This window comes from Struthio camelus, chromosome 14 (assembly GCF_040807025.1).
Source record: "Struthio camelus isolate bStrCam1 chromosome 14, bStrCam1.hap1, whole genome shotgun sequence".
Classification (NCBI taxonomy): Eukaryota; Metazoa; Chordata; class Aves; order Struthioniformes; family Struthionidae; genus Struthio; species Struthio camelus.
The window spans coordinates 7,497,145-7,524,966 of NC_090955.1; the positions used below are offsets into that span (position 1 = coordinate 7,497,145).

The window sequence follows — 27,822 nt, forward strand, 5'->3', positions numbered from 1 at the left end:
CCTCTTTCCACTGCGGAAGTACTTAGACATCTCTAGATGCTTTCCGGTCCCCAAATGGTCAAGATAATGTTCACTCAGGGTTTTCTTTCTCTAACTTCTCCAGTCCTTGTCACCTAACAGCCACACTAGAGCTGCCTTGAAGCAGCTTAGCCTCCAGTGCTAGCTTGTACCTGTTTTCACATGCCATTATCTGTACCACAGAACAGACAACAATACCAAGCAGATGGGATAAGCCTCTGCTACTTATCTTCGTTGCCACTAACAGCTGCTATTATGTGATGTAAAGTTAGGTGACTTAGGAATTCATGTTTGTGTTGCAATGGGATAGAAGTGCATTTAGATCATTAGCCCCAGATGTACTGGTTCCTGATTTGCAGTAGGAAAAAGAATAAGTTCATCAAGTCTCTGCCCTTCAATTCCATTTGTATGTGTGAGCTACCCCCTAACTCTACCAGTCTTGCTAGCGTAGCACAGAGAACACCCCTAGATGGGTCAAGTACGTCCATCATCTATGCCTGTGGGCAGAAACACACAGAGAATACACAAGAGAGGGAACTTGGCTTGACTATTTAACATGCTGGCCAGCCTTCATGGTGTTAAGTATCAAGCCGACGTATCCCACCAGACACAGAGAAAGCTAGAAGACAGGCTGGGACTTGAATTTACAACTGTGCCAGTTTACTATTTTCAGAGCACCTACATGGAGTAAGGTAAGATACTCACTCTCATAGACAAGACCTTTATCTGCTTGCTCTATTGTGTAATTCTTCAGGACCATAGTTTCATGGTCAGTCCCTTCACTCACAGAACAATATATATTAAAATTAAAAAAAAAATGATAAAGGAGAATGTGATGGTCTGTAGGAAGGAACTTCTAATTCAGTTACTTCAGCTATTTTTCTTGCAGCTTTTAAAATCTTTCCAGTTATCTACAGTTCATAGGCTACGCCTCGCTCAGACAATCTTCGAGGCCAGTCCTGCTTCCACTGAAGGTGATGGCAGAATCAGATTTCAACAGCAGCAAGATCAGTGCTCTTGAAGTCAATGCACCATTCATATGAGTAAAGATTACAAGACCGAAACAAGAATTACTGGTTTCAGGCCATCCAAAGATGCTGTTTCTAAATGCTTTACAATGGGTTAATACATTATTAATGGATTATATAAAGCATGTTTAGACAGTATGCATGACAGGCAGTTATGAACACAATAGAAGATGTCATACATGGCTGTAAGCCATGTTTCTAAACAACCTATTGACCTCTCCAGCAATTAATTAAAATGCATTAAAATATCTATTAATCATTTATTAACCCTTTATAAACTATAAATGAGCCTTAGTAAGAAGCATGACTGAATTACTAATATTGCACTGTCAGATATTGAGTCAAATTTAGATCTGAAGCGAGCAGGTGCTGCTCACCCTGACCTATATTGGCCTTATTTACTGTAGTGAGTTTCTAGCTAATGAGGGCCAAGTAAATGGGCAGCCCTCCCTGGGAAGCAGGCGAGCTAGAGAGGTCTCTCTGGCACTCCGGTTTCCAAGAGGAGGCTCCCAGCTCACACGGAGAGGAGAAGGCGAAAGATTGGCCAGCAGCTTTCCGGGTAGATTCAGTGCACAGGCTGGAGACACAGGGCAGTGCCTGGGGCACATCAGGCAGCCAGCAGCAGATTTCTGTGCTGAGCAAAACACAGGAACCTGAATCCCTTTCATTGATGGGAGTATTTATTCAAACAGTAACAACTGTGGGCAGGAGAACTTGAATTATTCATCTCTGCCCTGTAAATTCTGAGAGAAGCAGTGCTGCAAATAGGCGGCCAAGAGCTGCCCTTCTGCTTTATTTAACAAGGAACATAGCAAGGTGCTTGAGAAACAGTTTTTGTTCCAATCCCTCATCCCTCATATTTCACAAGTGCAGTATTTACTGTGCCAAGCTCCGTAATATGTCTAAATTTAATTTGATTCCAGTAATGTACCATAACCCCTATAATAAAAAAAACAAAGATAACAATGATTCTCCATCTAAATCACATAATGGATGAGACTGAGGGGAGCAACCTTTATGGCAGATTAGTCAAAATAAATAACTATTAAGCTAGTCCACTGTCAGGAGAGGACGGTGTAGAGATAACAGACTCATTAGCTCAGCTGGAATATAGTAATTACTACATGGTTCTGCACAGCCGCAAGCTAGCTTCTATTCCAATGTATGGACTGCAATTTATGTAAATAAAGAAGAAGCCAGCAAATGCGTCTGAGGTAGTTAGATATCTTTCTTTTTTTTTTTTTTTTTTGGTAGAATCACAACACACAGCTAGTAGTGTGAGTCTCAGTATCACTGTATCACCTATCTTGACTAACAGTTGCAAAGACAAGGCAGATTCTTGTGTTCAAAATTCAGACACATTTCTCCCCTTTTTCCTTTCTCTGACTCTCTAACTGCCTGTACCACCACCTGAGTGAAGGATGATTTTCTACTTCACATTAGTGATAATAAAATAACAGAACTGAGTTGGGTGGCTCTAGTCCTACATATGAATAGATGGTGATGCTAAACACATCATTATGGAAATCTTCAATATGTAGTAGGGAAATTATAAATACATCTTCTCTGCTATAAACTATATTTGAGATGGAAGTGGCGTAATTGCAAGTTCAGAGAGAGACAGTTCCACATCAAGCACAGTTAGCTGATGAAATCATAAGGCCTTTTAAGTGATAAGCGTCACTAAGAGAGACCTGTTAAGTATTTTATTATTTGACCTGAGGTAACTGTCCCCTTACTTTGCACATCAGTTGATGTCACATGGGGTATGCTAAAGATAATTTTAATTTAAATCCTTAAGTCAAAAATTAACTTTGGATTTGGATTTATTGATTCAAATCTATGAGCCAGGCAGTTGGCCCAACATCTGTAATTAAAACTAAAACTAAAATCAAAAAAAAAAAAGTCAGACTCCCAGTGATTGCTCCCATACATCCAGTCCCCAGAAACAGCCTGTGAAATCCAGATTTGTGGTGCAACAATGCAAAGTCAACAAACCTGTGCCTCCACCAAGCTAACAATGAAAGCAAATAAAACAGTCCCAGCAAACACAGACACACCACCTTGCCTTCGTTATTTTAACCAGCAAAATATTTATAATTCAAAGAAACAGTCAAAGAAAAAGGGAGCCCAGTCTGGCAGGCATTTTATAAATGTGTAATACTGCATACCTTAACAGTTGCTTACTACCTCCTTCAGTGAAGCATACTAACGAGACTGCTTCTGCTGTACGCAGACTAGCATTAATAGCTGTCAACCTGTGCAGGTGTCAGGCTTTAGTTCTATGTAAAGGCAAAGGAAAACGTGTCAAGAAGAACATTATGCAGTCAGTCTGCAAAGGCTGTTTTACAACCCGTAGCTACGACAGTAAACGCAGCAAGCAGCAACGTTTTTTAACAATCAGTAGAAAACTATCTGGCTATTGCTTCTTCTATCATTCTGAATATTTAAGCAGTGATTAGCATTTGTGCTCTGTGCAAAACTATAAACTCATAGACAAAAATAACCATTTTAAATGTTTCCGAATGTTTTGCTGAGTGCTGTAGTACAGCCGACAAATGACAGACAACATTTGTGACATTGGGCTACATGCGCTGGAGCCAAGTATCAGAAAAAAGCAGATTAATTTGCCTTAATAATAGTTTTAGTAGAAAAAATAATTTGTATAAACTACTGGCTAAAAGGTGAAATTTTGCAAGTCGTGTTAAAGCAGAAAACTGGCGTTTAAAGCAAACAGAAGTGATTTTTTGGGTACCCATCATGATCGTAACAGATGCATCATTTGTTGGCTAATGATACAGCACAGTGGTTTTTATCATCTAACCATAGCCACCAAGCTCCTAGCATGTTTGTTTTAGCTAAGACAACTTAGGATCCCTCATATTCTTACAGAAACATGGACAAACAAGAGACGAGTCAGACCGTCAGTGTTCTGAATTGCCTTCTGGTCTTTCAGAGCAGGTTTAGAGTATTAAGACCTGAATATCTCTCCGGAAGTATCTGTGCTTCTCTATATGCTGCAGGGATAGTATGACCAAGTTCCTAGTGTAGGCACATCATAAATGTCTAACTTCAGCTGAATGAATCCCCCTCTACTTTCACGGCCAGGCCTTGAACAAAGTTCTAACTTGAAGCCTCAGCAGGGGAATTCTCACAAGCTGTGTCCATCAACGCAGCTTAATGTTGAACGCCATTCCTTGTGATTCAGAGGAAGCTTTCCATTGATGAAGCTTGGGAACACTTCAGGACGCACTCATCCTTTAGAGAGGCTGTGCTTAACTTTACTCACATGCTACTCCGAGGTGGCCAGGTAGCTTCCCTTTAGCAGACTGAGTAGCTGCAGCTTCTCTTCCTTTCTTCCTGGGGATGCTATTAATACTACTCCCGCTCTCCTTCAAACAGACTTAAAGATTTATGAGAGGCCTATATGGGAAACCTGCCATCACAAAACTTCAAGCGGGATTATATGGGACACTCAGAAGTGATGGCAGCTGAGAGGACAGTAGTACTTGTCTTTCCATTCAAGCTTAAGGCCTTTCACACAAAACTTAACAAAAACTTCGATGGCATGCCAAGAAACCCGAAAAACTAAAAAGCAAGCAACAAGTACATTCTAAACTAATCCTGCTACCTAACTCTGTCTGCTGCTAAAGCAGGAGCAGCACATGCTATTCTCTGAATATCTTGAAGTTGCTGAACAACTGTAACTGTGAAAGAGCCATCCTCTCCGAGTTTTCATATGATGCCAATAACCCTCTCTTCCTCAGTGCATCCTTCACCCACATCCTTCACTCTTTCCAACATACAAGGAATACAGGGGCCAGGGAGAAAGACAGGCTAGATCTCTTTAAGCTCGACATACTGACCTTCACCCACCTTTGCTTCTAGCTTGCTAATTATCACCTGCTGTAAGTAATGGACGTTAGTTCTGTAATGGGAACAGCAAATGTTTTGTCCGGTGCAGGTGACCTAGGGTGCAAGCCTTCTTGATGATGGTAAATGGAAGTTGTGATTGTTCTGAAGAAGATTTTAAAATCCCTTTTACTTTAATAACTTGAAAGTCATATTAAGAACCCTATCTTTAAGGCACAGCTTCCTGTCAGCTGCTTAAATGTTTGGATATATCTGATTTATAGTTGTCAGTGAGAATCTTATTTTGGCTCCCCTGTTAATAGACATAATAGCAATGTCTAACAGTGCAATCACATGCTATTTCTTAACCAGTATACAGAAGCGCACATAGGGGGTCAGAATAGGTTGCACAGGTAACTGCAGAACTGGCATTTTCTAACTCTGACTTTTTGATTTGCAATCTAAACAACACTCTCTTAGTGCAGGGGAGTACTGCACATAATTATATAGCTTGCAATAGTGCAGTCAGGACCCTATTGTGCTGGCATTATACAAACATACAAAAGATGGCCATCTTGAAATCCACAGGGGGACTTTCAACCCCTCCCATTACTACCACTCTTTATACATGACTCAGTGACAGAACATGTTGGTATTATATAGAGAATGTTTTTATGGCTTTGAAGTTACCTTATTCAGAAGATTCCCTACTAATCTGTTAGTCATCCTAAATGAAATCACTTCACTTGCCAGTGCAAGTGATCAACCTTTTGTGACTTATACCCACTAACTTCAGACTTTTCCCCAAAATATTCCTGAGAAGAAGAAAAATATGATGGCACAATGTTTGCTATAGAAACACAATGCTGTGTCATATCTGTAAGCGTTCTGCGGTCACAGAATTCCTATCAGACGACACAAGAACATACCTTTTAGCAGCCATACAGTTGTTTTCAGGAAGCGACTTCTTCAAAGAACAACAAATGAAGAGAGGGGAAGGTGAGTTGTGAACCAACAGGAAAGCAGTCATTGTTCTAGTGTACAACAGCTCTAAGTTTAGAATTTGTTGAAGAAGTAAAAGTCAGTGAAACTGTTATCAGCGTAACGTGAAGGATATGTTACCCAGCGATAGCATGTGGACGTTCTGGGTGCCAGCGGGTCTGACGACAGCGTATTAGCAGTGGCAATATATCTGCATTACTGCTTTCTCCCAGAAAGGAAATTGGGGTAGCAGGTGCTGTAGCAGGAGAGCTTAAGTGCGTTAGTTCTGAGAGAGTCTTTGCATTTGTAGTGAAAACAATAATGGTTAGCAGTCCTGGAGATTTAGAGAGTAAATGCTATCCACACAAACCTATACAAGTACAGTTAGCTGCAATACGAAGAGCAGAATCAAGCACAGTTGAGAGTTGGAAGACTTAAAAGGAGAAGGGTGATCGTAGGGCTAGGATTATTTGAAATCATTGGATCTGGAATTTTAGTCTCTTTGTACCTCAGTTCCCTACCCAGAGAACTCACTAAATACATGAGCTCTTTCAACACGGTTCTTTAGTGTTGTAACATAGACTAAGATTCTGATCTCAGTAGCTCTGGATGTAGATCTAGAAGAATTCTATTGAGGCCATATATTTGGACAGGTATAGTGCAGATCACAAACATCCTGAAATGTTGTTGCTGGAGGGAAAAAAAAAAAAATCAACAGAGGGCAATCTGGAAAACAATTCATATTGACACTAGGAGTCAGCAGTCCAAAGGGCTGAATCAGCTCTGTGGTTCCAGGGCCTGCCTGCACCACCTGATGCCAGGGTTATTAAGTCATGAATTCAGTCTGTGTATAGTGAAACTGGTTTGAACTGTATAAGGAATTTCAGACTCATTTCAGTACCTGCTCCACGAAATCCTCCACAGAGGTACAGCTTCCCTTCCACGGAGCCTGCGCTCGTAGAGTTTGTTCGTAAGGAGAGGAGAGGAGAAGGCATAGGAGGCCCATCCCTCCAAAAGTCTCCATCAGGGTTATAAATCTCCACTGCATCAAGACATTTCCGTGTCTGCCCCCTGTCACAACCAAGGCACCCAATTCCTCCTGCAAAAGAAGATATCTAGATCAAATATAGCAGCCACAGGCTCCCACTGAAAAATACATTGTTGGTTGCATCATTTTTTGTTTACATATCCTCATTGCACTCCTTTTCTTTTCCCTTTTTCAGCTCCAAAAGCTTACTGGAAAGTAAACTCAAAGCAGAAGCCACTGCACATTATCTACAGACATTCAAGCAAGTGCCTTTCTGAAGCTTGGTATGAAGAGAAGGACAAGGAGCACGTCTTCAAAAAGTAAAGGTATTTTGTCTTGTTTTCTGAATATGAAGTAGAAATTCTCATAATTACTGATTCTGTGTGCTGGACAAATCACTAGCATTAAGTTGTAGCGTATTAAAATTTTTTCCAGTTAGTGTTGTTAGTGTATTTGACCCTCAGACTTGTTAACCAATGATCATTTGGATTTGCTTGCGTCTTTTTCGACACAAGATAAAGATTTCACCCTTTTCTCAAGGGAAGTCGGCTTCAAGAAACAAATTTGACTAATTTGCAGAAGTGCTGATTGAGTCATTTGTGATGAATCCCACAGTGGAAGGGTTAATTAGGATGCCTGGAGTCGGTCTGCAGGATTGAAACAGATCCCAGTTTTCATTTGCTGGGACATACTGCAACAGGCTGCAGAAACACCTGCAATCTCAGTGCATACTGCAAATGCTGTACACTGAAAGCATAGCATAAACACTGCATTTCCAAATTCTTTCCAGTGATCAAATCCAGGTTTTGAATTCACAGCCTTTAGTTCTCCAGAATTAATATGCTGACATACCCTAGCAGGTTTTCCATCTGTGCCAATGGATACAATACCCTATAATGAGCACTGATGGCATGCTAAAGCAGTTCTTTTAAATATAAAATGACAGCAATATGTATGCAATTTCTACATGAAGGGCTAGCTTTCCAGATACACTTGTAGCACCGCTCGATTGTACAAATCCAAAATGGATGGCACTGCATGTAATTGTACCTTTGCATATAGAAAAGAGAATGACTGCAAATATAACCTGTGCAAAGTCGGTGAGGGTGCTTTTAAAATACATTGCTTCAGCGCAGTGCTGTTAAGATGATCTGTCAGATAGATAGATGAACTTCTAGTGCGTGACGTTCTACTCACATATGGTTTTCCATCTACCTCTTAATTTGGACTGCGTTCTTTTTTAATCCTTTGTGCACTCTCCGAAGGTATTTGCAAGAGGCTATGTAAGTAGGGACCATAATGCTCAGAATTTGCCTTCACTGTTTTCTAGACCTGTATTTTTGAGATGAGTAAAGCACTTATCCCTGCATCAGCACAGCCAAATTAGAACCAAATTCAGTGTCCGTTATCATCAGTGGGAAGCCTTCCTTCAGCTGAACTTAGTGGTGTTTGATCCAGTTTAAAATTTGAATTTTGAATTCATATGTGCGTATAGTGCTTACTTTGACATCCAGTGTCAGCATCTCCATTTGGTAGGTGATAGCTTTGTTTAACTATCACTCAAAGAAGGCTGTCACCTAAAATCTAATGAGTTGAGAGCCCTGGCACCCTAAAGACTCATTTTTAACCCAGCTGGGACTTTCGAGATACCTATCCAGTATTTATCTGCAGCTCGGCATTTGGTGGACAGCGTTGTCAAGAAAAGTTTTAGGAACTAATCGGACAAATTCTTCAGTGATAAGACTATAACTGATTGCTTATCATAAAGTCTTTTTGATTCTATAGTATCCTTTGGTAGAATCTGAATAGTAGGCTACAGCATGCAAGATAATTTGCTAACAGGGGTATGTACAGACTACAGGGTGCAGTGGAGCCTAGAGAGAGATACCCAAGTCAGTTTTAAATGGGAACCAATGATATTAAAAGCTCTCCACAGATTAATTTATTCTCCTCAAAAGGTAGCTCCATAGTGCCAAAGAGAGACTGCTGCTGGTTATCAAGCTAGCTGTTTTAAAGTTACCTCAGATATTACTATACTACACTGAAGAATATCCACTCACCTGTAGACAGAGTCTTCATCTGAAGAATGAAAGAGCATATTATCCAATTAGATGAAAAATGGTACCAACTAGGGGACGCATACAGCATATCAGAGTCAAGTAAACAGCTTTTCTAATTGCCTTATCATTTCATGGGTGCCAGTGACCAAAGTGCCCCAGACCTTTTCTAGGAGCGTAATTGATTTTTATTTATTTCTTAGTGCATTTTTATTAACATTTTCAAAGTTCAGTAATTGTGGGGCATAGTAACTTAGGAAAGAATAGAAATAATCAGGCAATCAGGTACAGAACTGATACAGCGCAATTAGTGGCTTCTGCAAAAAATCCTAACCATCACCAGTTAGTGAAGACATTCAGCTGGCAACCAAGGGGAGCAGCCTTCAAACATTTTCTGTGTATAATTATTAGAGAAAAAATCTTTTGTGACCTATTGGAGCTTTTTTACAACAGCGTAAGAGCTACCATATGTTTTCAAACATTTACAGAACCTTCATTGAATAGTTTAACTCCTGTAAACCTATTATACTCAGACAGGGACGGTCCTGAATGTACAAAATATCTCCATTTTCTTTATACCCTCAGCTATTTGAGGTAAATCCATTTAAGGTTAATTTTACAACAAACACAAAACTAAGTTCTTGGCAAATAGAAAATGAGAAGAAAATCAGATGGGAGTAAAGTTTAATTTTCAAGCTTAAAAAATAGCATTCCAAACAATAAGAAATCAAACTCACAGAAGAATTTCAGTCTCCTCTTTTAAAGCAATGCTAACATTGAAATATTGTCAACAAAGGAATTTGAGGATATTAGATTCTGCCAGCAATCTAATGCTAATGCAGTCTAATCTACTGCTTTCCCATATTTCCAGATGCGGTAGTTCAGAATTTCTCCTGTGAGGCAATACGCTTTTTTGCCCCCTCTGTAGAGACTGATGTCTTGGGCCTTTTCCCAAAGAACAGAATACACAAATCAGCAAGAAAAATTTCCTTGAAACCTTGAATTAACCCTCATCTGCAACTGAGTGGAGGCATCTCACATTAACCGGACTATCCATCATATCTACAATGTGTCTACCGTGAAAGACTTCAAATTGTCAGGGAAAAAAAAAAAAAAAGGCAATTTGATGTGTCAGGCAATTCACCCTCCTTTGTACTCAGTCACTCAAAGGTCCAGATCATCCTATCTTACTATCTTCTTTATACATTATGAAACCATTAGGAATACAAGTGTAGACATGTGGAATTCCAGTTAAGACCGTGAAGATTCTCTTTATTTTATTTCATCTTCTCCGAGTAGAGCAGTTGAACACGGGAGTTTATGCTTTGTTCCTACAGGGGCCTCTGCATGAAACGGAGGTGACCTTGAAGGGGCCAAGGAAGAAAGCAGTAAAAAGGGCAGAGGGTTGTAGGTCATTTGAGGGAGACTCTTGTGCCAAGTGATCTGCCAAAAGTACATGGATAGGAGGGGTAATTTCTGTGTATTTGGAATTTTGCACTTGTGATTGTGTCTTAAACCACCGAGAGCTGTACATGGGGTCATTAAAATACATATGCTGTGGTCCCAACCTCCCAGAAGTCCCAAAAGGTGTTCAGAAGGGCAGCAATTGCTATTCCATGCCTAAGAACTGGAGTGGACACTGTGGAAGGTCTCGCATTATTAACCCCCGCTCACCTCTCTTGTCATGAACAGAGTAGGTGAATTCAATACCACCTGGTTTAATTCTCTGCATAAAGGCCAATTATAAGGCCTTTGTGCAGGGAGAGATGGATATCTCACTGGGAGTTTTGGACATTTCTGTCATTTTCACATTTATCACACAAGAGGTTTTACTCTCAGAACTCAGTGTCCCCTTTACAAAAACACCCTTTCAACATGTTAGGCTTTTTGCATTATTTGCTTTCCCTGGGAGATATTTCAGATGCCACTGAAAGACTAAAATAAGCCAGTGAAGCCACCTTTGTGTTCCCAAACCCATTAATGCTTGAGAGCTTTCCATATCACGCTTGGATGATTCCACAATCAAACGTACTTTCAAGGGCACTCCGTAAGCGGTGGTTCTAATGGGCTTTCAATTTAACATGAAGCTCCATTAGTAAAATAAATATATAAATACAATATATGATCTTTATTAAGAAATCAGGATAAGGAAGACAAGCCTTTGATGCGAGAAGGCAAAGCAAAGTAGGTGATGTGATTACTACATCTTCAGAATTTCAATGAGATACTCTGCCTTGCTGTACACACACACTGTTCATAAATGGCTGAAGGCAAAACATGCTGTTTTGCCTTAGGTCAGCTGCCTCCTTCTCCTCCCATTCTTATTTGGGGAGACTAAATGCAATTTGAATCACATCGGTTCTAATAACAGAACACCCTTTCAGCAGAAGAGTGGGAATGTCTGTGAAGTGGTAAATAAAGCCCCTAGTAATAATTAGTTCAGCTGAAGGAAAGAAGATAAGTGCCTTAAAGGTACCGTATGTATGCGTATATGTATCTATGGGAGGGGACTAACATATTGCTAGGTTTCAAGAGGTAGAGAATATTCCTACCTGCACTTGCCCAGTGACTTCACTTGCATCGCTGGAGCTGACGCTTGTGAAAGTGGACGCTAGTGCAAAACAGCTACACCAATCCATAGGAATTGGGCACTAACATAGCAAGATTTGCCAGGCAACTGAGTCCAACCTGGACAATTCGGTTTTCAGGTTAGCTATCTAGATCCAAATCTGGATTGCTCAGCGCAGTGCATTAACAGGATAGCTTACCAAAATGATACCTACGAGGTTGTTCATAGCCCAGATAGAACTGAAAAGAGCCTACATACTTCATTTAGAGGGGAAATGGTGATTGGGACCTCTGAATATCAGACTTTATACATTTTAGTTTGATTCCCCCACAAACAAAGAGCTAAAATTAGAGCTAACCTACAGTCTCTCAGCTGGGGCAATATGTCAGGAAGTAGCAAGAGCAGGGCTAGCAGGGCTGTTCCCTAAGGGAAGGTGAGCTGTACAATGACCTCACCATCAGGGCACGGATCCACAGCACCAGGCGAGCAGAGCAGCATGGCAATGGCCATAGGTCCTATCAGCAGTCCAGCAGTCATCAGGCAAGGGCAAGAAAACAAAATAGAGACTGAAGACCCAGGCCTTAGCTTAAATGGGCACTCCTGGTCCCATGGGCAGAGGTTGTGGGTGGAGGCCCCAGGTAAGGCTGGTCAGGGTAATTAAGGCCTATCAGTGCACTCGGGGCCCTGACACTGTAATTCTTTGTCATGTGATTAAGCCCTCAGATCACAGTACTGAGCAGCATATATTCTTACTAGTGCCAGTTTGAATTTTTATTAAAGGAAACTGAAGATGGGTGAAAAAAGCAGTAGTTCTCCCATAAGCAAGTGAAATCTAAGTGCCTGCTCTCCTTCTCCTCCCATAAAATAATTCACTATTAAATTGATCTCTGGAATGCACAATGGATTTAATAGCGCTAATCTCTTATGTAACATTTCCCTTCATTACTCTTTAACAGCACTCAAGCTGAGAGTCTCAGCACTTACATTACTCTCTCACTGTCTTTAAAGCAGGGCTGTATAACTGGTTTCATGGAGAAATAAGGGAGCAATAAAGCTAGCCCTGGCAGGCACTTAGGAAAATGAAAATGAGAAGCACTGTCATTCTTTACTATCACAGAGCAAAGCAGATGATGTAATGTAGCTTGTAGGAAGTCATGAGAGCAAAAGATTGATTAGAAACAGAGCTGAGAAAACCAAATGATGGTCTTCCTAAATACAGTCAACACTTCAGTTCCAGCTCCTTCTTTTCTTCTGTAATGCCTTGTTCTCCTTTCCTTTGATAATCCTTAAATAAGTAGGGAGCATTTCTCGTCTCATGTATCAGACTGAATTTTGCCTTTGGTTCCTCCCTGCACACCAGCACAACAGAGACTGTTGCACAGGTATAACAGAGCAGAATCAGACCCATTACCTGCCGCTTGTTGGAAGTCCAAACCATATTTATACACATGTATATTTTAGAAGAAGGATGTTATTCAAACACACAGTTAATACTGAAGCATGAAAGCTAAAATATCTCCTTCCAGTCCCTCCTACACAAGCTTTCCACTCCAGAGAAACCCCAAAGTAAGTCAAGTAAGTATTTTATGATGGAGACATTCAGTATTTAATTAAAAGTCATTTAACTGCTGAAAACTTTTAAAAGAAGCTCTCAGCAAGAACTCAGGGAAAAAACAGGTTTTAATGAGGGGGGATGCCAGACTAAGGAGGATAAACAAAAATTCTTTGATTCCTAAATCTTTACTAATAGGATTTCTCTTTTAAGTCCTTCTGTATGTTCTTATTTATAAAACAGGTATTATATAACATAAAAGCAACACATGGTTAAAGCTGTCATGGTGATACAATATTTTTACTAGTGACCTATATTTCAGAGCCAGTAGTTCTATTGGATGTTTTTAAATATAAGCTAATTCATTTGGCAGGTCTTTTCCTAATTTATCCATCAGCTGTAATGAGTTTTCAGAGACTCAGCTGCAAAGGATTTTTTTTTTTTATAAGCAAGAGATTAAAATGCATGACCTTAAATAGAGCCCTCCCATCTGGTTTTCTTCCAAAACTATCTCAATTGCCTCTGTCATTAAGAACACAATACTGCTCTTTCTTGGGCTTTCTAACAAATATAGTTATGTCCCTGGGAAAATATGGAGAGAAAGAGCTAAGACCAGTCAAATGGGATGAATAGGAGAAAGGATTTTGAGCCTCAGGAAATACTATTCGTTTACTTAGGAGGATTATGTACACCGTATAAATAGCAAAAGGTTTTCTAGGAACATTACACAACAAACAGACAATTATATTGCAGGATTGCTGATTAAAGACCCATGTGGTACAGGTTCCTGAACAATGCTATTAGTCAGACAAAAAACTCTAATCTATTTCTCATTTTCCTTCCATCAGTGAGTCTCTAGAATAATTCCATTTAGGTCATTAGAGTTTTACAGGCTGGAGGTGGCAATTAGACTGGGAAGGGTTTTTGGACAGTGACTATGTACTCTATGTTCTGCGCCAACAGGACTCTTCAAAAATTCACACTTCAAAGGCTAAGTGTCAGATTCTGACCTGGCTTAGAACAAAATGAGTCTGGCACAACACAATTGAAATTAACAGACTTGCAGCACATTTACACCTATATGGATGAGAGTAAAAATTAGATTTGTATATCAAAGAATCTGCTATGGTATCTTATTCAAAGCTAGTGATCCACGTAGGCTTTTTGCTTCATATTTGTGACAGAACTTAGATTCACATGTTAGAGACCAAGAGGAGAGGATCAGTGGTTAGTGTAGTGATTTTTCATTTGTGCTCTGGAGTCCTGCCTAATCCGGCATGTGCTGAGAACTGTACAAACTGTATGCAGAGAAAGTACCAGAAAGAGCTGACAAACTTACTTTTTTTAAAGATACGTGTGAGTTTTCAGGAGTTGTTCGAAAGAAGTACTGTCTCTCTGCAGTGCTACTTTATGTACTCAGCTAGAGCTATGTACTTATTTTTTTACTTCTGGGAAGCAGGATTTGGTCCTTGTGGAATGCAGATGATGTCCTTCATTTCCCTGCTTCCATCCTTCCTCCCTTCCTCTCCTTCATCTGCCCCCAGAAACTCCCAGTGGACCTTCTTAGATCAGTGTAGACTACAGGAAACCCATGGAGATGTTGTTCTACACAAGGAGCAAGCATGATCTGAAAAGAGTGTGATTCTTGTGGGCATCCAAGCATTGCCATGCTTCTGAATTGCCACTTCACTCACTATCCCATGACTGAGACTGTATGGAAGCCTGGTATATATTCAAGTTCTAAATACACGCAGCCCATCTATATGGAAAACCCGTTTGGAGTGAGAGGGGGCATAAAGGGCAATGGTAGAAAGTCCTTAAAAGTCTCTCTCTCATCTATAGCAAAAAAGTGTAGCCATTTTGCCTGAGTGTAGACACCTCTAAGATCACTATGTGAGGACAACCTACGAGCTTTGATCCTCTTCAGAATGTGTCTTTTTGAACAAATCGGCCTTGACAGCATCTTTCTAGACTCCCACAGTGCTCGACACTCCCTGTGAAACAGTGTAAAGTCCCAAGGATCCATAGCTTTGAACAGTCTGCAGTGGTTATACTATTCTCATGACAGTTGCTATTCTTTGGTCTGTCAATATCAACTTCAGTTCTTTCCATTCTCATTCTCTCATGAATGTCATCTGCATGATGAAGTAGTACATCAGCCAGATTAAGAGCGCTTTCAATGTGTTCCTTTCAATGTCATGAACTGTCTGTCCACCTAGCCTGGAATACCGTCACAATTGTTTCCAAAGGAAAACTGTACCCATTTTGCAACTCAACAGTCTGAGAATTCACAAGGTAACAAGAACTTGTCACCATGAATAAAGCATGGAACGTATCTTTTCCATGTAAGATTTTTAATTACATGTGGCATGTGTGAGTTTACAGCTGGAGATGAGACCGTGTGTGATACCAGAAGAATAAGATACCAGTATCAGTGACTATAAAGCTATTTCCAAACAGAATTCTTTTGAAAATTGCTTCGTCGTTATGAGAGGTATTTGAAAGTGCTTTAGGGTCTCCTCTACAGAATTTTCCGTCCATGCTGGTTAAAATTTACCAGCCAAGTTGTCTTCTCAATTTTAATATTTAAATCTTCTGTTCCTCCCATACAGTTAAGGGTGGATTTAGAACCGCATATTCAAAGGTAGAATTTGTTGACAAATCGCTTCTGGCTCTGTATCAGGTTTGGTTTTTGATTAAAAAATTAGCTCTAATTTTATTTGATTCCCTAAGGAAACAAGACTTGCACAATTACACTTGGTACACATGTGGTCTGTATCTGTGTTTGCATTATTTTGTCTATCCTCTAACAGCTTTTGAGTCTATTATCCACTTTAAACCAAATTTTACAGGTTTATGGATATTAAAATCCTCACAAGTTTTGTGAAAATAGACAATCAGGAGTTTGTGAAAACAGCCCAGTGTTGTAGCGTATGTAAAATGTCTTCCCCACAGTTGATATTCATGCTATTTGAAGTTAACTCAGTCATGTCTACATATGCTGCAGCTACACCTTGCAGTGGACATAGCATTAGAACAGAGGCATATTCAGAAATGCCATCATAAAAATAGCACAGTCTTTCTCAAAAATCTGCTCCCTTGAGCAGCTTGTGAGCTTAGTTATCTTTGGTATAAATTACAAGCAAGTCTATTCATTACAGTAGAATTACCCCAAATTTACACTGTTATAGCTGAGATCAGATACTGCTCTTGCATATGCTTAGTCACATTTAGTGACAGGAGTAAAGGGTCCAGTGCAGCAGACTGTTAATCACAAAATTCGAATAAGGATTGCTCATGGAAAGGTGTGCGAACCAACAGGGTGATAGGAAACAGAATTAGATTCTGCTCCGGCCTACCCGCCAATAAAGTTATTAACAAAGATCTTCCCACCAAAAAATTGTTATTGGTACTGACTGGCATGTAAGAAAGAATTCAAGTCAATATTCAGCTTCCTGAAAAGAGCAGCACTGGCAGCTATACATAGTAAAAGGATGCTTTTTATTTTTTATGTTAGCGAAACTCATGAGGGGAGTAAGGGATTATAAACTTGGAAGTCCTTAATGCCATTTTAACAATCACTTTTCAGACTAAAACTATGCTTTGTATACAATCTGTACACTTCACTCTTATATTCATTAGGTATGCCTCTTGCTTTGTGAGATTTTGAAGGAAGAAAATGGATGCGGTTTTCCTTATTAGCCACTGCTTTTCCATGTTTCAGTATCAGGATTACTGTGAAGGAGACTGTCAGTCTGTTTTATCACATGCATCCCAAGACAGCTCCTTTTTTTTCTCCCTGACTCTCTTGTGTCAACACAGAATTCTTGGTCTTGATCTCAGAATGCTTGTTACTGAAACGCATGAACAGACCCTTTCTCTTCCCAACTGCTTCTGCTGGTTCAGCTTCCCCGTTACAGCATCATTATCAGTATAAATAAATAGATATATATTTAACCTTTTCAAGAGGATTAAAACTCCACATTTTCAAAGCACCTTTGAATCTAAATAGCCAACACTTGCTTTGTTTAACAGCATACTGAAGTTCACCTGTTAGTAACCATTGGCAATATTGATTTTCTGTTTGTGAAACTTTCTTTTGCGTGTGTGCCTCTTTCACCTGTTCCCCTGGTTGTGCCTATGGGTCTGGCTCCAGCCACTTTAGAGAAAGAAGTGTCTCTAAAAGAAGACAAATGTGAGGTTAAAGCCGTTTTCTCCTTCTACTACTCCAGAGACACCTTTCTTAGATACATCTCTCCAGGAAGCCTTCTGCAAAATTCCTGCAGTGTTACATGTCAGGAACCCACTCTCCATTATTGGTGGTAAATAACAATCCAGACAAAACAAAAAGACCCCTACTACAAGAAGTGTATTAATGTGGTAAGACCATATTGATTTTGTTCACTTTAATAAGCTTGAAAGCAGGAGTAATTTGAAGCAGCAGGGATTAAAAGGTACTGATGTAATTGCTACCTTCTTCATGCCCTATGCTGCCCTCAGGACCCTGGAGCATGGAAAAGTTTGAGTGACCGACAGCCCACCTGTGGATTAACTGGCCATACAAACTTCTCTCCCACTTCTTCAAGCACCTTCCAGTCATGCTCCTAGCTATAACTCTCTTATTCTCTTAGTTACCTTTCTGGTTCCTATTCTTCCAGGATGCCTCTTTAAATGTTTTCCCTATATAATTCCCAACGCTTGCAAAGCCTTTCTTCTCCATTCGCCCTTTCCTGCCTTACATAATCATTTTCACTTTATAAAAATCCCATGCTTTTCTTGGTTTTCTGAGATATTTGCTACTATTCTGAAACAAGTGATGTTCTTTCTGTTGGCTTGGACAGAAGTTGGAATGGTCTTTGGGAACAGAGTTGGTGCAAATGTTAATTCTGTCATTATTTCTGTCATTTTAAAAATGACAAAAGGAAAGATTTAGACTTTCCAAAAAAATATATCTGCATTGAGGTGGGTAGAAGAGAATGATTTGTTAAATTTTATCAGAATACACAAATAATTTTGGTTTTGACTGGGACATCCAAATTCTCTTTTTCTCTGTGCCATTCCTTTATGATGCTGGGCATGTTGCTTCAGCCTCCCATTGCTCATCTGTAAAATGATGCTAACAAGGCTTCTCTACCCATCTTTTTGAATTCATTATTCGTTATAGAGCACACTGGTACTCCAGAGAAAAGTGGCTTAAAAAGCAAAGTATCTTTGTTACATTCATCCAGAGCACTAAACTTGCACTAATATAATCTACATGAATTAGGGAAGGAAGAAATTATGTGGGGAAAAAAATAGCTCCAGAAAAATACTATACGTTTAGTCCAACGTACTTTGTCCTACAATACATAGCAAAGGGTGAGATATTTCACTTCACTGAAGCAAATTGCTGGAAAAAAGAAAAAGTCATTGTGCTATCGGTTAAAAATCTGTTTCCTCTTACCCAAGACATAAATCTCACTGTTGACTACAGCTGCGCTGAAGCGGTATTTGGAGTACTTCATTGGTGCGCGCTCTGTCCATTTGTCTTGGCCCGGGTCATACCGAAACATTCTGTTACTTAATCGATCCGGCTCATCGTCAGGCAGATCCATCTGTATGAAATATGACAGCCACATAATAATGCAACGTTTGGAGCCCTCTGCACACGCCTGCATGCAATTAATCACAGGAGACAGCTGAGCAGATAAATAACATCAACACATCAATTCTAGCTGTGAAGTGATTCATACTCGCTACAGTTTAACAGCACCCATGACTTGTGGCTGGAAGCGCATTGTAGAAGGCAAATGAGTAACAGGGCATTATATTCCGTAGCAATAAAGCTGAGGATTTGGGTAATAACAAAACATTCATGGGCCCAGCTCTGACAGAATATACCTCTTTTGCAAAGCCTCTGTGAAGTCCTGATAATGAAAGGAAAATTGTTCTGTAAGATATTTTTTTTCCTGCTGAAGGTTAAAATCCTATTTGTGTTGTTATTCAGACTGTACCACGAGTCTCAGTGAAGTACTTTAGCTGGCCTGTTTATATACGTAACTTACTCTCACCTAGCACGCACGTTTATTTAGTCAACCTAAACTGTAAAGTTGTTCAACTGCTGTATCTTATCCTTTGATAGTTTTAATGATAAACTCCTAACCCCGTGCTGTATCGTTGCTACCATAATATACTTTTTATACTCACTCCTACTCCTCCTGTTCTTTGTAATCTTCTTCCCCTTTTTCTCCCTCTCTGGCATAGCACAGGGAACTAAGATTGTGTTTTCTGGGTATGGTAACTTTGAATGTAAGCAGTAACCTGTGGGGGAGGGCTCTGAAATATCTCAAGATGAACGATTTCATGCAGAGATAGTGAAAAGAACTACTTCGCTTACTTGTGAAGTTGCAGTATGTGTTCTTGCTCTGCTTGTTATTTTCCTTCCCCAAAAAACCTTTCCAACACTGATGTGATGGACAAGATAGTAGGAGGAAAACTAAAAAGTAAATACATAGTCCCTTGGTTACTCCCCTGTAAGTGCCCATGGGCATGCCCTTTCTCTGCAAGTGTGACACTGAAATTCAGTATTCACTGAAAAGGGGTAAGCTGTGTCATTTTTACCACAGGGTAAGCGTATGCTTATGAGCAGACACCATTTGACATGCTGTAAATTCACATCCTACCTCATTTTTGTGGTAACTTTAACGTGAACCAACTCAGAGTGCACACTGTGTTCTTTATATATGGAAAAAATAACGGTGTCCCTTCTGTCTGTCTCAGGGATCTGAAACCTTCCTTTCAGCCCTCCCCAAATGCTTCCTTCCATTTTAAGAGCCCCTAGTTACCAGGCCTTGATTTGATAGGGTTTTTAACTCTACTGGCATCAGTGAAGATAGACCAATGCAGAACTGGAGCAGCGCTGCAGTGAGTCAAGTCCTTGCCCTCCTAAGCTGTCATTTTATGTCCTGGCTTGACTTTGTCTTGTCTTATTTCAATTGCAAAGTCTGAGTGGGAAGGGAACATGTATTTATCTGTGTCCTGTGAATGGACACATACATTTACAGCACTCTCTCAATGCTGCATCATTAGTATTTGTTAAGGATTGACAGAACATTCAGTGCTGCTTGAATATAAAGACAACTCCTGACCTGACAAACCAATATGCTTTCATAGTGCAGCTGTGGCAGTCGCACAAATACAACTGCAGCATCTAAAAGGTGAATGCGAGGAGATATGTGATACTAGCAGAATCCAGCACCCTCTGCAGTGTTGGTCTTAAAGTGCTTTTTTTGAGTGATTTAGCTAATTTGTTCTGATATGTTCAGGTATGCCCTAATGTTACAGAGCTATAGTTTTTAGTCAATTAGTATTGATCTGCTCATCTCAAGGCATTTTATATATAAACCCAGACTCTCATGTATTGTTACAGGTAGTACTGATGGGCAGGTTTCAGCTTTATGTGTTTTCCAGGTGCCTGTATTTTTTTTAAACGATTCCTGGCTCAATAGTCTCCACTAGTGTTTCCAAGCCACTTTCCCCCCTTACAATCTGTTCTGCAGAACTATTAAGCAAGACAAAGCTAGTTCTCTAACTTAAAATCCGTCTTTGTTATATAACAAATCTTTCAGCTCAAGCTTTTTACAGACAGACTGTTTCTACATTAAGGATGTTCTCATATTTTAATTCCTAAAATAGAGAGGTATCTTTGCTCAGTTGTTTTAGTATCAGAAGTACTCTCTGATCTTTCTGTTGATTCCTTTTGGGGACTTCTGTGCTCAAAATATCCAAAGATGTAGAAATCTTGCTTGCCCTACATCTTTGTCAGCTAGATGTGGGGCCCTAACTTGAATGACCAAAATTAAACTGCACCAGGCAGTAAATAAAGTGGGCTACACTCTTAAAAAGATCTTTCACATTGGGACATACTAAAGAGGGCAAGCACTGTTTCTAATATTCATCTATCTTGTAGCATTATTCTGTATATTGTTTGTACTATTGAAAATGGTATTTGTGGCCCTGCTGAAAATTTCCATCAATACTTTACATGGCCAAGCAATGCAACTGAAACAAATACATGGATTAATGGAGTATATGTTCTCCAAATAATGCTTTGACTTGTCATTAAAAATAAAGCACAATAGAAATCAAATAAAAGAACATTAGATAACCAAAAAGGTTGCCTGAGAGATTGAGATGAACTTCGAATGTCAGATACGATTCTGGTCCTGAAATTCACCTCTGTGCATACTTTTCGAATACGAGGCTCTGTTAAAGGTCTGTATGTGATTTAAAGACCATTATTTACTGATACCTAGAAAAATTAAGAGGACAACATTTGAGGAAAGGCTGAAGTTAATCCAATTTCCCAGCCTATGATGACACAAAAGTGCCAAATAAGTACCAAATATCACCCCAATTATTTCAATTCAGGTTTTTGCAAAAATCGGGTTGTCCGTATTTAACCCAGTAGCTGTTTAAAATGGAACTCATATTGACACGAGAAATACATTTTAGATTCTTACTTACAGTGAAAGTCTCTATGAAAGAATTGCCCTTCTAGAATTTGGCTTTTACAGTGAAGATGGTATAATACAGATTTTATTCCCCTTTACCCTATTTGGTTTTCCTATGAAGGATGTCAGAGGAATGAGAGCAATTTATTCTTCTCTTGTCACAGATGTACTTTTCCTATGCAAGAAGCACCATAACATTATGCGTCATATAAACCAAGCATAGCTGATTGCTTGTAAACAAACAAAGCAAAACAACTAGCACTTTTATTAACCTGTGGTGTCCAGCCACCCATCACGTAGAGCTTATTCTTCACTGTTACCACCACGTGGCAGGCTAATGGTAATGGAAGAGGTGCCATGCTTCTCCAGGTATCTTGCTCCATGGAATACTTCTCCACACAGTTTGTGACCAGATACTGATTTTTCATTTTCATTTGCCCTCCTATTACATAGAGATCATTATGGATAGTGCCCAGTGCATAGAGTTCACGGAACTGAGCGGTGCACAGGCTGTGCCAACACTGGTTTCCTTGCTGGTGGTATCTGTAGGAAAATCCAAAGCTGTGAATGACCTGATTCACTGACATCATATCAACTTGTTTTCAAGCGTTACCCCCTTCATCTTCATTGTTTATTCAGACAATGATACAATGGCAAGAGGAGCTTTCTTCCTCACAGAGAAGTTATAAAATTGTTTCCAATGTTTCCAAGATCAAGCATTTTTAGAATTAAGGAGCCTAGCTTCTGGCACCCTTTGGAAGATATTGGACCCTAATTAACATAGGGCTCCCTTATTTCTGCATGTGCTGTTCATTCCCGGTTTCCACTGAAGTTAGTGGAAGAGCTCAGCACTGCTGAAAATAAGGCCACTTCATCTGTCTCAATATGGATTTACTTCATTAAATTTAGGCACCTGTATTTGAAAATGCTGTCTTCTCTTTTTTACTTAGTCTTAAATCCATAAAAGCTCACATTTCTTTAAAATGGGTTCATCTGAAAAAGACATGAATAAAAACAGAATGAAGGTTTTAAATTATCGGTCATTTTCTTTTTATCTCTGAGGCAACATGGCAATCAACATTTCAATTTTATACAAGAGTGTTATCCTTGTCTTACTAGGCTTCTCAGATGATCCCCTTGACTCCTTCCCCCGCTAATGACCTAGAAAAGAACACCCTAGCAAAATGTTGAGATTTAAGTTAAGAGAATACAAAGGCTACATATGATGATCTAGTATCTAATCAAGCTTATTTACACAGGGATGTCATCACAGTAAATACTCTTTCATGAGAAAAGGCATCAAGATTTGGTTGTAGGCATGTAATTCATTGTGCAGTGAAGATAAGGTGTGACAAACTGATTTGAGTAATTGAAATCCCTACGCATACTTTTAGGGAAAGCATGCTTTGTCTAATGGTCTTTTCTTGTCCCCAGAAACATTATGCGGGCTAAAAATTTATAAACAATTAGGGATTTTCTGACAGAAGGTACGCACCTATAAATTTCGATGTTCCTGGTCTTTTGTCTAGACATTTTGACAGCACTTGCCTCTCCTGCCACAATAATATCGTTATTCTCAGTGACAACACCAGTGCAAACACAACCTAAACCCTCTCCATACTTTGGAGAGGAAATGAAGTAAGTCTTCTGTGTTGCAGGAGCATAACAGAAACTGGCATCTGCATAGCTGCCATGTCTTGATCTAATGCCCAGAGAATTGTTGCCGATGCAGAGTAAAAGATCGGTAGTCTCCATGCCGTATCGCAGACTGAGAGAAGGGTGTCTGGATATCTTGATGGTTTCTAATGCCTCCTCAAACATGTCATTGCATTCTGAATTGCACAGGATCATTGTGTTCCTTTTCCGGGCTTCCACTAAAAAAGAAGGGCTCACAAGTACCAGTCTCACTTGCTTCAGGAGCTCAATAAGGTGCACCACACGCGACTTTCTGCTGTGATTAACCCATCTAATGACGAGGTCCAGAATGCTCTCCTCCCTGGAAACATTCAGATCATCTGATTTTATAAGAGTCAACAGCTGCTGGACTTCAATCTCTAATATTTCTTCCTGTAAGCTCACCTCAGTAAAATGCTGATATAAGTATTTCCCTGCTTGATCAGATAAATCTTCTGCTCCAATGTGCTTTGCAAAGTAGTAAATCCCCACACAATTGGAAGCATCCATATGGTCCATCATGTACTTCTGACATATATTGAAGACATCTTCCATCTGCATGAAATATGCAGCAACAGCAACAGTCTGCACATTCTGATTAGTGAGGTGCAAATCTGCACTGTACATGTAATTGAGTATTACAGACACACTCTCTGCAGAGATGTCATACAACATTACTTCTCTTTGGGTGCATTCAACCAAGCCACAGGTAAACATGGCTTTGAAATACGGACTGAAGGCAGCCAGTACCACTTTATGGCAAGGGAATTTCTCACCTTCTGCAACTAGAACAACATCAATTATCTCTGCTGATTCTTTCATTCTTTTTACTTGTTCCAGTAAAGTCAAGCTATGGTGCTGCTTTCTTTTCTCCTCAGTCTTACGATCCATGACTGATTTCCAAACTTTCTATTTTAAAATCTCCTCAGAATGCATCTAACTTTTTGAAGGACTGTTTGCATGTTACGTTACTTTCAAATGATAAGGTCTCCATGAATGTTTCTAGAAGAAGAAGCATAACATTGTCTAATAAGAACAAATTCTTGAGCACATTAATTTTGCTGTTAGTATCTGAAGATAGTCATTCTATAGGTTGATATATAAATCAGTAATAGCATACCACATGTAACCATTTCCTTCTCCAACTTAGCTTGCTTCCAACTTTAGAAACCGTATGTGTTTTTTCACTCCAGCTTTGGTACTTAAACAAATAAAGGATAGTTCTCATTTTGAATCTGGAATTGATACGTATTTCAATATTCTGATTGCAAGTATGAGGGGTTTTGTTTTTTTTTAAATCTTCTTGAATATGCAGCCAAGTTCTTAGATTGCAATGTATAGTTCAAAATTTCAATGGAATTATTTAGTGAATATCTTATTAAAAATAAATCCCAGTTAGGACATATCTTCAGGCCTTACTCAGCTAAACTCTGTTTATGTCACGTGTGCATTTTCTACCCTTCTAAAAAATCAGAGTGTGTGTTCCTGTCTCATTGAAAGGTAATTCTTTAAGTGGGCTCACTCATCAATCTGTCCAGTTTTGTTCTATGTTGATGGGTTAAAAAAATCATCTGTGTATTTTATTTATTACTAATAGATCACTTCAGAGTACTAGAGCTGAAATAATTGTATAGGTATCATTGGTTTTTCAGCATTTGTGTTGCCTGTTGACCTTTTGCAAGTATTTCAGTGTAGGTATTGGGAAGTATTCCATTTTGCTTACAGTTGGCGTAGGCTAGTTTTCAGACTCAGGTTTGGGTTACAAATTCTGTGATCTGATAGAAATAGTATGTGCAGGCTCAGTGCAGCATTAATCCATTATTACAGACTTTTGCCTGCCTTGGCTTTTTTAAGATGTGAGAAAAATCACAGGAAAAGATACATTGTCCAGAATTTGAATTTTATTTTGCCATTTGCTTCCCTCCCACCTCCCCACCACCACCTTTTAAACGTGATATAGTTGCTTAAAGGGACTATTCAAATGAGTAACACTCCTCACCAGCTTAAATACTTGCAGGATCAGGGTCTTGTATGACAAACTGAACTGTTTTTCTCCAGACTTGAAACCGCAAAGAGCAGCCTTGGTTTCATTAAAGAAATACGCATCAACATAAAAAAAAAAAGAGCATATGCTATTCTTTGAAATCTACCTAAGGGCGTTTTCACAAACAGTCCAGATCTCTCTACAGATCTGAATAGACTGAAAATTTTAAAATATTAATGGTTATCTCCCAGGTGAAAAGGAATTCTACCGCTATAGCACCAATCTCAGACCTACTCTTTTAGCGGTTCAGTTGTTTTTGGAAGTAGTCATCATTCTGTTTTAGTAAATCACATGGATTCTTCACTTTGAGAGCTAAATTAAAAGCTAGGCATGCTTAAAGACTAGCATTTCCTTGATTTTATCATTTCTTTCCACATTCCAAATCAGGAACTAGAAGCAACACATCTGAGAAATGAATCTGGGTTATTACCGAGTGTAAAAATGGATTTGGAAGACAAAACATTAACTTCATAGTCTGAATGTGGGCCAAACTCTGAACTCTTCTTATGGTACTTTTTAAAATCAATCAAAGGCAGTAAGTTCAGTACAAAAATAAAGTGATGGTATTTCCAAAATGCAGAACAGTTTTTTGCTAGCTACACTGGAATGAAGTGCTGCATTTGAGAAGACTTAGGTCTTAATCCTGCATCAACTGCCAATCAGTGCTTATAGTCAGCAGAAGCCTTTTTTGAAACATAAATTGTCCTTTTCTGTATTTTTCAAATTCTTTATGATAACTAGGTGGACAGTTTATTTTTTTTGCCTCCTGCTTTTTTATTACCTTGTAATGTTTCATCTTCCCTGCATTTTGATGAAGGAACTACATTATATTTCAAGGGTAGTACATTATAAGCTTATAAGCACACATATCTCGAGCAGACAAGCTGTAGGGTTTTATCAGGTTGTTCGTTCTCCAACTTGGTGTCAATGTTAATAAATACAAACAAGACCAAAATCATCTAAGACAATCTGATTAAACATACTTCTGCCTCCGAACCGATCAACTTCTTCCCTTTCTTTTTTATGATGTCATAATTTCACACATCCTCCATCTTTTCCATGATGGACAAAATATGCATTTCTAATGTGAAAAACAAGTGAGATGATTAATCATCGTCGTCCTTTCCAGACTTCTATACATACCAGGAAGAAGCAGCATGTAGAACGGAGTTACCATTTCACTTCCTTTGCTGGTCACCTTTAAGCGCCCTTTCACTGTTAATTTAGCTTTCTCCAAAGCAACACTTTGATTACACTGCTTGGCAGATTTGTGAATTCTGTGTGTTCATTTAACGATATTAGGATATTTGGCACAATATGCTCGTAGTCATATTCTGCTTGATTTCTTCAGTAAGACATTAACAGTAAGAATCTTAAGGCACAACGTAACTTACACTGTTTATATACTGTTTTAGGCACCAATCATCTTGTGAAGTCATTAAAAGCCACAGGGGCAAATCCTACACCCATCATTTGGATGGTGGAGGGCAGCGTCCATCTGCACTTAGTGTGGCGTGATCTCCTCCCCTACTGCCCACACAGCCAGTGCAGGACTGCTGCAAAGGAGCATTGCTCCAGGCCTCCTCCCCAGGAGCATCAAGAGTAACATGTGGCCTGCAAATGAAAGACAGTGGCCTCCTTTTTCCTGGACCTGGTCTATACCCAACCCTCACCTCAGCCCTGGGCTTAGCAGTGCAGCGAGTCTCCATTCTGTACCCCTTCAACCTCTTCTTTACCCACCTTATTTAGTTTTGCAGAGCAACACTGCTTCCACAGTCAATAAATATAGGGCCACAGCTATAGGCAGAGCTTGATTACCTTAAGCTTTTAAGAAGACAGTATTTGCCTTTCCTCATAAGAATGCACCTCCTTAGTCTCCTTACTTTGAAAGCACTCCAGGCTCCTTACTGAGCTCTACTCAATAAAATCATGCTGTCAACTTTTATGTAAGTCTACTTTCCCCATTCTGCAGCTGAGGAAACTGGAGCTAAAAGGTTAAAAAGAAACCAGGATTGAAACCTAGGGGAGAAATCCTTTCATTAACTTCAGGATTTCATCCCCATACATTAGCTACAAACTTGTCACTCCCTTCCTGGCTTTTAGCAGTGTTTAGGTGAGGTCATTGGAAGGATATTAATATTCTCCCTTATATCACTGGAAAGACTATTAAAGGCTAATAATGAAACAGCGCTGCTTTGCTTTCCCTCTGGGTTACAGAGGAAGAAGATGGTACATTGATATTAAAAGAAAGGATAAATGTGATACAAATATAATTTGCAGTGGGACACTATACCGAGATTGTGCCAGAGGCTGGGTTGTCATTATAAAACCTTCAGTGCGAGGCTTGGCTCCTTTGTAACGTCACCAGGAGCTGAAATCAGAGTTATTGCTTATTCAGAGTTTTGGGATATTTTTTTTCTTCTATTGTGAAAAATGGATTCAGGTGCAAATCTTCTTGATGTTACTTTATTTCAGAGGCGTGCCGTTTATTTTTCTGCAGTTCTGGCTGCTACTTTTATTTTATACTA

The 27,822-nt window shown here is 39.4% G+C and overlaps 2 protein-coding genes across 4 annotated transcripts in view; one reads left to right on the plus strand and one right to left on the minus strand.

Moving 5' to 3' along the window:
• The window catches only part of KBTBD12 (kelch repeat and BTB domain containing 12), a 32,252-nt gene extending 8,004 nt beyond the window's left edge, over nt 1-24,248 (minus strand). Inside the window, exons 1-4 of the mRNA XM_009669338.2 lie at nt 23,072-24,248; nt 21,849-22,119; nt 18,528-18,678; nt 6,781-6,978 (exon numbers count right to left, since the gene is read on the minus strand). Of these exons, the coding sequence (XP_009667633.2) occupies nt 6,781-6,978; nt 18,528-18,678; nt 21,849-22,119; nt 23,072-24,141 (1,690 nt within the window). The 5' untranslated portion in view covers nt 24,142-24,248. The remainder of the gene's footprint in view (nt 1-6,780; nt 6,979-18,527; nt 18,679-21,848; nt 22,120-23,071) is intronic.
• MGLL (monoglyceride lipase) overlaps nt 6,791-27,822 on the plus strand; it is a 111,608-nt gene continuing 90,576 nt past the window's right edge. The window contains exons 1-2 of one of the 3 annotated variants that reach the window (XM_009669339.2): nt 6,791-6,805; nt 7,103-7,232. In XM_009669339.2, the coding sequence (XP_009667634.1) occupies nt 7,193-7,232 (40 nt within the window). In that variant the 5' untranslated portion in view covers nt 6,791-6,805; nt 7,103-7,192. Of the gene's footprint in view, nt 6,806-7,089; nt 7,233-27,822 lie in introns of those variants that run through there. The other 2 variants (XM_068907669.1, XM_009669341.2) reach the window with 2 other exon arrangements.